Here is an 11,076-nt window from a genome sequence, read left to right on the forward strand (position 1 = left end):
TTAGATTCCGTCTTTCACAGTTGAAATGTACCTATGATAAAACCTCTACATGCTTTGTAAGTAGGAAAACCTGCAAAATCAGCAGCGTATCAAATACTTGTTCTCCCCACTGTGTATATGTGTGTGTGTGTGTGTGTGTGTGTGTGTGTGTGTGTGGATAAAGTTTCACTTTTCTCAACATATTATTTATATTTAGCCTACAGTATATATTATTTCTTTATTTCATTATCACTTTTATTCTATTAGCGAATATTGTTGTTCACATTCATGGCGGGCAGCTTTGTCAGCTGCCAACCCAATCAGAAGTTTGAAATGGTACTGTTATTTTCTGTGTAATATTTCCTGAACAGAAAAGAACTGATTTGGGCCCCCAGCCTCATATGGCACACAGAGTTGACAGATAAAACTCAGGGAGAAGAAAAAGAAAGCCCCTGTTGGGTCCAAACTCCAGCATCAGCTAATAATGGATAGTACTCAAACTATTGATAGAAATAAAATATAAAAACAACTATTTGTAAATACAGAAACTAATATTACATAATACTATGTATTAGTTGATAATTGCAATAATAATGTCTGTGGATAGGAGATTAAAGCGTATGTATGTGTAAGCAACCGTATGCTACCTGGTCAGCGAAAACAAAATTGATTATACTGTCCATCTTCCAGAGTATAAATTTGCCTTTTGCAATTTTGTGGCAAGTCTTTTCACTCAGCAAGGCTACTTTTACATTTGTAGCAGCAAAAGCAAAAGAAGTGCAAGCTAATCAATCAGAGAAAGACAGACAAACTAGACGTCCAGTTGGTTTAAATCAAACTTGATCTTTAATGACGGATACATGGGAACCTTGCAACACTCACTTACACATTCTAATATAAAATAAATTATAACAATGAGCAAACATCACACGTCAGCATTTTGATAACAGCTACTGGTTAAAACGGAAAACAATCACAACTGTTTAGAGGCATTTTGCACACATACATTTGAAAGAAAATGAGAAAAGTGGAATGTTTAGTACCTTCAGTATCTGCTATTACTGGGTTTCAAACTGCACTGGCAAGCAACAAATACTTTGCTTCTTTCTTTTCCTTTTTTGGGGTTATAGTGGCATTTATAGCGGCTTGTGTTTTGTTGCGAGCCGGTATATTTTCCCCGCTTTCTTTTCCCTTTCTCGTCCCTGCTGTATTTATGTCGTTAGGCTGATAGTTTTACACAAACACCAGCGATCAGAAGAGCACAATCAGTAGCTATCAGTATATTTCTACATGTACTGCACACCTGTGCTCACATAGTTTACCTGCAACATCTATCTTGATATAATTAGAACCAAATCATGATGAGAAGATGCCTATGATGATGAACAAATACTAGAATGCCAATATACATATGTCAAGTGCCTATACATGTATAAGGGGTGCATAATTTAAGGAAACTTAAATTTCCAACGCGTCTGGCAAATAGTGGATTTTTTAAAAAATGGTATGAAACAAATTCTGAGTGGCAAGTGGGCAGGACCACGCTAGTAATCCCAGGTTTGTAAAGGAACATGTTTGACTGCCTATACAGTAAAGTTAAGTAATGGTTTGATAGCACAGCAGGTGAAAATAAGACACAAGTAATACAGGGACTGTGTGTGTGCGTGCGTGTGTGTGTGTGTGTGTGTGTGCGTGTGGGAGACATAAAGTAGTGCGTCAAAATGTTGTGTCCGACCAGGGTCAAATAGTATGTGAAAATAATTATCAGTGTGTTTTAACCTGCTTAAGATGAATCACCACATAGATCAAATCAGTGAGTACCGGCGTTAGTGAGTAAAGTATTTGAGAGGCAATTTAGTACACCATGTCTGTGACTGACATCTTAACAGACTGCGTTTCAATACATCTGATGTGGTGAACTCATCTGCTACTCCGTCATACACTAAGAAATGTTTCACAGTAGTATTTCACCGAGGTCTGGTGTGTCTGAGCGCCTCAGGTTTCTGCTTTCTCCTTCTGCTTCTTGCTCTTTTTCAGGAACGACGGCGGTTTGAACTTCTTCTTCTTCTTGGATGGGGACTTGGAGGGCGAGCCCTCTGGGGTGCCACCTTGTGGTTTGGCGGGCGGAGCAGCAGGTGTGGAGGAGGTGTCGTTGGTTGTGAGAGCCTTCATCCCCTTCTCCAGTTCCTCCGTCGTCTGCTTCTCCTCCTCACCTCCGTTCTGTATGGCTGGAGACTCGGTCTTTGCCTCTTCTGCTCCATGATTTAAAAAAAGAAAAGAAAAGGTACAAAGAAAGTTCAGCAACAAGACAGAGAATCTTGTGTGGGGTGGAGCCGCAAAGCCACATGCTAGGCGTGTCACTGCAGATGGACATGCTTGCTTAGTGTGAAATGGGAAATGGACTGTCATACTGTTTCTCTGTACTTACTAGTGAGTCAAGACCAAAGCACCAGAAGTGTGCCCTATGAATCAGTGAGAAGTAACACAGAAAAGGACAGACAGATACAGAGGGAGAGAGTACAACAGATACAGTAGGTACAGAGACAAATTGATTTCCCTACAATGAGCTGAAATTTGGCAACAGACGTGTACCAGACATTTTGACTTACACAAGTATAACCAATAATATAATGTCTGCATTACATTTAGCCACTTCCAGAGCTGGCTGGCAGAGCTGTACCAGAGCCATTATTTATGCTATGAGTTGAACCTGTATTTCCTGCTACGTGAAGTCAAAATGTCCTTCATGAGAAAGATCAATTACATTTGCCTAAAAAACCTGACACCCCATGTTGCGCCTTTATAGCCTGGCATCGCCAGACTAAGGCCCCATCCACACTACTACCTTTTTGTTTTAAAACTGAGACCTTTTGCTACGTTTGCACCTTTTGTCCAGACTAAACAGTGAAAATGAAGACCTAAAACAGAGAAGTTTGAAAACGCTGTGACCCCATTTCCCGTTTTAAAACTCCGAAGAGTGTTTTAGTGCAGACGGGCAAAAAAGGAGGACTTTAGAAACGATTACGCAGACACTCACGTTTGGTGCTCTGATTGAGTTTTATAAGTTATGCAAAGCAGAAACACAATGCTACTGACAGAGTTTTTGATTTAGTATTTTTATTAAAATATTTGTACCTGCAAATAACACTTAAGCTACGCTTGTACTGTGCATGTCACCATTTACTTTGCGACAACTCCCAGTCTGTTTCCCACCCCCACAGTCGCTTTTAACTCCCGCGTTACAGACAGTAACAGTCCCAGCTCGTTATCAGTCCATGCAAAAAAAATCTTGTCGGATTCTTTGTCTGTAGTTACTCTGATACGCAGCTAAAACGCTGGTGTGGACGGGGATCATATTTGTTTTGAATCTCCGTTTTTAAACGTAGTGTGGATGGGGCCTAAATTCCCAAAAGTGTGGAAACTCCGTTCATTTTCCTTTTTCCATGGGGCTTTATCAACAGGAGAAGACCAAAACAGACACAACTGGAAGACCTACAACCAATCAGAGCAATGAAACGTGTGACGTAGCAAACGCAAGCTGGCAAGTTGGGGTGGTGCTGGGTTGTTTTCAAGCAAGAAAAAAAAACAAAACAGGTGGAGATCTGTCTGAATGGGAAGGGGGACCAGACGTATCTGCCAGAGCAAATGAAACATGAGCTCGGCAGATACGTCTGCTTCCCAGGCTACCACCTTTAGGTATCTAACATGTAAAGATCACTGGTACTACCAGAGGTGAATGAGTTAACTTTCTAGTCCACAGAACATGCTGTCAATGGTTTTCATAAGGACTATTTCTTCTGTAGAAAATGGTTCAAATTAAAACTCTCTGCAGTGAGGTCTGTGGATTACCCAGAGGTCCTCTTTATCCGCAGCCCGCTTCAATGTACTACCTACTGTATAATCATCTCAATAATTGCTCCCCCTAATGTCTATATTTCTGTACTGCGAATGCTTTGGTTAGTACTTGCAAAAACATATATTTCTGTATTGTGACTATTATATTTAAACAGAATGAAAGAAATAATAACGAAGCATACTTCTAAACTACAAGGCCTTCTGTGTTTTAACTAAACAGAGACCAGAGATCAGCTGCACATGTGGAGGTGTAACACGGTTGCCAGTGAGCATTTGAAGCAGGAGAGGGCAGAAGCACATGAGTCCATGAGGCTGCGGAGCAGATAGGCAGCGGGCAAGGCAAGCAGGGCAAACAGTCAGCACTCTGCCAAGCCTCACCTGAGAGGGGAGGGTGGCTTGGTGGAGGGCCCTTTGTTGGAGAGGTAGCTGGGGGAGACTCCTTGTCATTTGCCACCTCCTCCTCTATTTACACAAACACACACACACACACACACACACAGTGAAGGACAGTGAGGGTTCAATTGTGCAGGAAGTTAGATTTGTGAGGCAAAGCGAACACAGTTTACATGAGCATCAGAAGTGAAATCAAGTTTTCTTAATGGTGCTGTGAAAGTACTTTAACTTATAATATATATACATTTTAGTGAAAGACTAAAATGTATATATATTATAAGTCTATCAGCAGCTGTACGCATTTTACATTTTACAACATGCAACACGACTTATGCAGGAAATCTGCTGCATGATTTACACACAATGGAGAAGACAGCACAAACAGAGCAACATTTCTTACAATGATGGATGGTGGAGTACGTGAAAACTGGTAGAACTTTTAATTTGAAATTCACAGTCTATATTAGTATTTAAACACAGCACCTTTAAGTTAGAAAGAAGTGTGCAATGCATTTATTGTGAAAGTGAGGGGTAAGCTGCCTTTATAGAGCCACCAAAAGTATGCAGACACAGTAAAAGACAGTAAAAGGTTAGTAGATGAAGCAAACATACATCAATATAATGCAGTTGGTTAGATAATTAAAAAGGAGGGTAAATAGATATATTAAGCTTCTTTTATCTCCAATCACTTGATAAAATAAATGACAACTTAATGGTGGTGGTCTAAATAGCTAGCTTAGTTCAAAACAGTCATTGATAACCAGCTAGCTAACACGCTATATTGAACACATTGAGCACCAGCCTTTCCAGTTGGCTACCCAGCCAAAGCCAACTTTCCTCATGAAACTACGCCGAGAATTCATTGAGACAGGTCTCATCACCCGTCACTAAGCTCTTGTGGCTGAATGGGAGCAGATCCCTGACACAAGGCTCTAAACATCTGAGACCAGAAGAGTGGAGGCTATTGCATCTGATTATTACATTTGGTTTTTGGACTGTCATGTTCAACTATCACGTATGGGTGTAATGTTGTCCCCCACATACTTATTTATATAAAGCATGGAAATAACTGGTAATCTATTTTCTAAAACTGCTTTAAGGACTAAATGTAGTTGTAAATTTAGGAATAAACGTCTACTTTTACTATAATAGTACTGCAGTTGTATGGTTAAGAATGACACAGACGAGTTGAGTTGAATTAATCTTACCATCGGTCCCTCCATCCTGTTTCCTCTGCACCTCCTTGCGGTACTCCTCCAGCTCCTGGTCTGTCAGCTGGTTGAAGGGATTGGGAGGTTCTGGCTCGGGTGGGACTTGAGGTGGGCTGACTGGAGACTAACAGACAAGCAGAGACACAGCTTTTAACTTTGCAGCTCAAGAGGAGGACGTGGAAAGGAAAAGAGACAGATGTTTGGCAAGCAGTGAGACTGCAGCTTACCGGAGGACTGTCAACTGTTATAACGCTGGCGAGGACCTGAGACTGCGGTCCTGCGGTCTTCATGTCCTGCCGATTCTGTTGTCGGATCTGATGATTGACAATAAATAAATTCTTGTATAACATTTGTGATTCATGTGACAGTTTGCAGAAAATTGTGGGTGAGCGAAAAGCCCAGAAGCGAGAAAAAAGTTACCTTGTTTCGTGTCTCAATCACCTCTTGAGGGTTGGTGAAGAGAGGCACAAACTGGTTTGGATTCTCCATCTTGATGGATGTGCTGCCGGCTTGTGTCACCTCTTCTGTCTTCAACCACTAAGGGCAAGCAAAAGTCAAAACAATATCTCATAATTCACTTTAAAAGAAAATTTAGATTCCCCCCCCTTATAAAGTTTGTTTTAAAGCAGCTTTGACAATCTGGGTGTTTGTCCACCAGAGGGCACACTCTGCACTGCAGTAGTCATCACAGAGCAGTGGGCTTTCCCCTGCAATGCAGAGAAGAGGAGAGAGAGAGAGGAGGGTGGGAGGGACTGAGGAGGAGAGAAAACAGAAAGGGAGAGCCAAGCTCCTCCCACTGATGTAAGACCCCCAGTCTCATATTGTTTTTGCCTGTAAAGGCCTCATCACTGCAGCTCTGCTTCATCTTTTCTCTGAGGTACAGGGAAGTAAAAACAAACGCTCCACAGTGCACATCAATTTCCTCATGAATCAGAGAGAAAGACGTTGATTTTGGATACAGAAGTACTCTTGGTTGATCAAATATAACCAATTTATTTTCTAATCATCAGATGGTTAGTTAATTATTATGTTTCATAGTCATCGTCTTAAAATGTAGCTCCAAATATTGACAAGCTTCAAGACGTTTCTTCCTTTCCTCCTCATAGCTCACTTTAATCTCCCCCCAGTTCTGATTTCTCTGCTCTCCAGCCTCTTTATACATTTCTTTTATATGTACATATCACCACCGACAGCTACCTAACCCTCTCTCTTTGAGCGGGACACATTATATAACTTTTATGTCACAGTGCCCACAATGCTACATTGTCTACAACGTTTTTGAACTACAGTTACAACCATCACAATGTCTGGTCTGCAACTTTATTTTAGACCATGCTTGAACTCTTCTCTATACCATGATATGTTCAATAAATCAAAAGTACTGATTCCCAGAGCCTCACAGTGCTGCGATGTCCCGGGCTGGCTTGCTCCTGGCTAACTTTTTGGTAGGTGTTGGGGGTGTTGAGCCATCGAGTCCTCTCCTGCTGCTGGCGCTGGGCAAAAGGATGCTGCCTGAGAGCCGGGTGGACTCCGTCGTCATCAAACTGGTGGAAAGCTGTGGCGGTTGCAGGCACTTCCACCTCTCTCCGTGTCCGCGTTCGCTCCAGCAGCACAGGGAAGCGGTAGGCGTATCCTGTGCGGTAGCCCTGCAAAACAACAGAAGAAAGAAGCTTTAGGGTGTATACATGCTGCGTACAACATCAACTCCACTTTCCAGCGGTGTGCTACAACACACCTTTACTGCACCATGCCATGTCAAATTGTAATCATGTGCATTTCCTTTATGGTCTCTTAACAGCTGTGTCACTTGTGGGACATATGTAGTATAAATTTCTTGACTGTAACAAAATCTGCCTACCAGCACCTCTTACGCTCACTGATTTATACACATTATATTTTGTTTGTTTCATTTGTACAAAAACTGAAGTGTAAAAACTAGTTGTGGGACTATATCATGGCTGTGATTTTTTGGAGAGTCTTATTGTCACTGTGAGGTAGCAAGGCAACAAGAAAACCCCCGTTAAACCACAACTTGGAGTTTTCTGTTTTCGTACGGATTAAACAAATAAGATATAATAAATGAGTTTCAGAGGAGCGGGTAGGTGGGTTTTGTTACCTGCAGACAGAGTGAAGCTAGCGGTTTTCCCATATTTCCAGTATTTATGCTAGGTAAGCTAACTGCTTGGTGGCTGTAGTTATATATTTAATGGCCAGATATGAGTGGTATCAATCTTTTATCTTTAACTCAAACCTTTAACTGGTCTGATTGTGTAGGTGATGAGAGAGAAAGTAAGTCTCATTATGTTTAGTAGAACCTGTGTAATGCATTTTCTGTGGATTTTAACTATTATTGCTGATGCAAACATTTCATGCTGCTGCTTTACATTAAAAGCTTTCCATCAGAAACCACAAAAAGGCTTTCTTGCTATTATTGTGAAGCAGCTACAGGAAATGGAGAAGCGCTTATGCTGCATTCACATGATACAGGATAGATGGTAGAGATAAGAAAAGATTCCTATGTTTTAAGACTGGCGTTCACATCATTGGACAACTCAAGACTGGTGTAGGATTGCAAAGTTGGAGGGTTAAGAATATCGAGCTACGTTTGGGTTTAAAGTACCTTAAAGGACTTCAGCTGATGTGAGGCATTAATAGTCATTTGTCTTTTCAGGCACTTAGTGGGATAGTATCAGAAAAGTTACACAGTCGTAGTTGGATGTAGACGTGAATGTTATTTACAACTTGGACAATAGTAAATATGATATGGAACTAATGTTCTATAAAAGCTGGTCTACACAGTATGTATGGACATTTTCTGTGCTTTTTGTTTGGGGGTCAGTTTTTAAAATTGCAAGGGAGGAGTGGTAAAAGGAGCGGCAGCCACAGGGAGCTGGTTAGATGAAGTGTTTGTGAATCAGCAAACCTCCCACACAAATGAAGGAGTCAAACTTTGAAACCCTCTAAATTCAAGCAAATATTAAAAAAGGGGCCATCGAGCAAATTAGTATCGCACTGCAATGATGGGAGAGTTGCAGGAGACACATTTAAAATAAATAAAAAACAAAACAGTGTTTCAAATCAGTGCAGCAGAGAGTGAGAGATCTTGACTTTTATTTCAGTTTGTAGGTTAAGCTCCAAAAACACTGAATCATACACTACCTATAATGCGCCTCACTAGCATCTTTCATTTGTCCTGCCTGGTAAATGCCTTTCAAACTCAACGCTCCATGCCCTTGACGCCCCTGATCAGGTTTATTTTCAAAGACTTTAGAAAGCTCCCTCATGATATTATACACCTGCGTTCATAGACTGATTAGCACTCTTCATGACGAGTAAAGTGAACTTCAAGTGTAAAACTGGGGAAGTCAATCCTCACTGTACACGTTTCTCGTATAACTGTTGCCTACCAAGTTATCCAGAGTTCTCATGAGGGCTTCAAACTCATGCTCGCCGACGCGGCTCTTGTGCAGGGGCCCAAAGGTGGAGCCAGCCCAACCCACAGTGCCGGCTACGTTGGGTTTATGGGTGGTCCGGTCCAGCAGAATCAGGTTCTGTTCACCACCGGCACAGCACAAAGCCGACACCTGACAAAAAAAGATTTAGGCCCCCCTTTTTTTAAATTCAGGAATGAGTTACAGAGCTCATTTTCTCTTCCAGCAACTCTGTACTTCATACACAGATTTAAATTCAAACCAGCATAGTGCCTTGTTCAGCAGCATGTACGCCATATTTACTGTGAGAGGACAAAATATAACACAGCAACCTCCATAGATTTGAAGAATAAATGACCTTACAGTCATGTATCTGCTTCCTTACAGGCCACTGCTGGTCCTGTAGGATTGCTGCAGTGTCTCGTTGGCAAACGACTGTAGCATATTATACTGCAGTGCAGAGCTGCTGGCTGAATTACAGTGAAAGGGTATCAAGAGAAGGACAACTGCCCAGGTGTAAGACTGGTGCGTATACTTTATATACACATGCCAGCTCAGTCTCCCACTCACACAGTTGCAGCACTTTGTCTCCAGTATGTCAGCTGTTAGTCAGTACAGCGTGCCTGTGTGTGTACTACCTGGATCTGGCAGGCAGCCTGGATGTGGTAGATGGTGTAGAAAGCCTCCTCCACAGACTCCCCCAGAGCCACAATGCCATGATTCCTTAGCACCAGAACCTACACATAGAGAAATCAACATTTATGCAGGAGAATAAAACCACCTTATAACAGCTGCAGGTGATTGAGAAATGTCACTGTGGAATAAGATGGATTTAAGCTGGTGCACCAGCTTCAGTAATTAATCCAGTGTCCAAAGCTGCAGCAATCCATGTGGGAGCAGTAACTGATTAAACAGGTTATGATATCCACGTCGTCTCACCTTACAGGTTGGCCCCAGGCTCTTCTGCAGCTCCACTCTGTCCTCCTCCTCCTCCATGACTCCATTGTAGTCGTAATAAGCCACATCACCCACCAGCAGAGCCTCATGGGACAGAGGCAGGAGGCCGCACTTCATAGCTGAAACCTGGAGACAGTTAGCCGTCAGTCGAGGCAGTGAAGGTCATGAAACAGACTCATATTCACAAAGGTGAAGTCACAATGTGCTCTACAAGCAAATCCACGCTGGACAGTGATGTCATGTTATCAGACTTGCACAGAACAAGGCGACGCTGAAATTGCTGAAAAAAACTATAGAATAATATCCAACTTTGTTAATCACCAGTGATCTAAAATGTGTTATTATTAAATCTCTCATTCTTCCATGTGTGTCTGGACGTCACCAGCAGAGGCGTAATGGTGTCTGCAGGCACAAGCCCAGGCTGACTCACCGCAGCAGTGGCCGGTGTGTGGAGGTGAAACAGACAGCGGACATCTGGCCGGGCCGAGTAGATGGCCGAGTGCAGGCTGAAAATCTCTGTGTCCACGGCCGAGGTTGGTGCTGCCCTTCTCCACCACCTCACCCAGGATGTTCACCTTTACCTAGAAAACCACACAGCACCGCCTGCATGTGTTTCTCAGAAAACTCAGATCTGGCAGTACTGCTTCCAAATCAGATATGCACAGTTCTTCTAGAAGCAAAGTCATCATCGGGTCTGTAACATGTGTACACCAGTGATATTCGTCTGGAACTAATTATAACATAAGTGGCATTTGTCATAAAAAAGCAGTTTTTAAACTCATGCATTTTTTCTTGGACTTCATGCAACTTGCTTCAAATTCAAACGTATTGTTGACAAGCATTATGATGATGCAGTACAACTTCTCCAATCCTTGTTATTCCCCCCCCCCTCATGTGGGTTTCTTGCTAAGTTGTGAATGAAACTGCCAGCAGTCAACATTTGTAAGGTTTTCATTTTTAATGACGGTCACCAGGATTCACTCGTTTCCGTCTACTCTCTTATTGTTAGGGAGAAAATCTGTCTCAAAGAGCAAGAGTAGACCATTAAACACTGAAACCGTTAAAACCCAAGAAAATTATTTTACTAATAATTACAACTGAAACAATCAGTCGAGTAACTGTTCATTCAATTGGCAGAATATTAGTAGTTTAAGTCAATTATCAAGGAAAACTGATCTATTCCCTGGCTCAAGCTTTTTAAAAGTTAGGATTTGCTGCTTTTGTTTTTGGTATATAGCAAGATATCTTTG

At 41.9% G+C, this 11,076-nt stretch overlaps 1 protein-coding gene across 1 annotated transcript; it reads right to left on the reverse strand.

Annotated features, from left to right (window-relative positions):
* Positions 1-801: 801 nt before the first annotated feature.
* On the reverse strand, positions 802-10,512 carry LOC119891678 (beta-adducin-like). Its single transcript, XM_038703490.1, is given in 12 exon segments — positions 802-2,231; positions 4,213-4,296; positions 5,436-5,562; positions 5,666-5,752; positions 5,859-5,975; positions 6,839-7,084; positions 8,846-9,022; positions 9,508-9,606; positions 9,809-9,952; positions 10,257-10,355; positions 10,357-10,407; positions 10,468-10,512. Coding segments are annotated over 12 exon segments (1,533 nt in total). The 3' UTR covers positions 802-1,974.
* Positions 10,513-11,076: the final 564 nt, after the last annotated feature.

Source organism: Micropterus salmoides, unplaced genomic scaffold (genome assembly GCF_014851395.1).
Source record: "Micropterus salmoides isolate LMB-PRFRI ecotype aquatic unplaced genomic scaffold, ASM1485139v1 Ms_hic_scaffold_7, whole genome shotgun sequence".
Taxonomy (NCBI): Eukaryota; Metazoa; Chordata; class Actinopteri; order Centrarchiformes; family Centrarchidae; genus Micropterus; species Micropterus salmoides.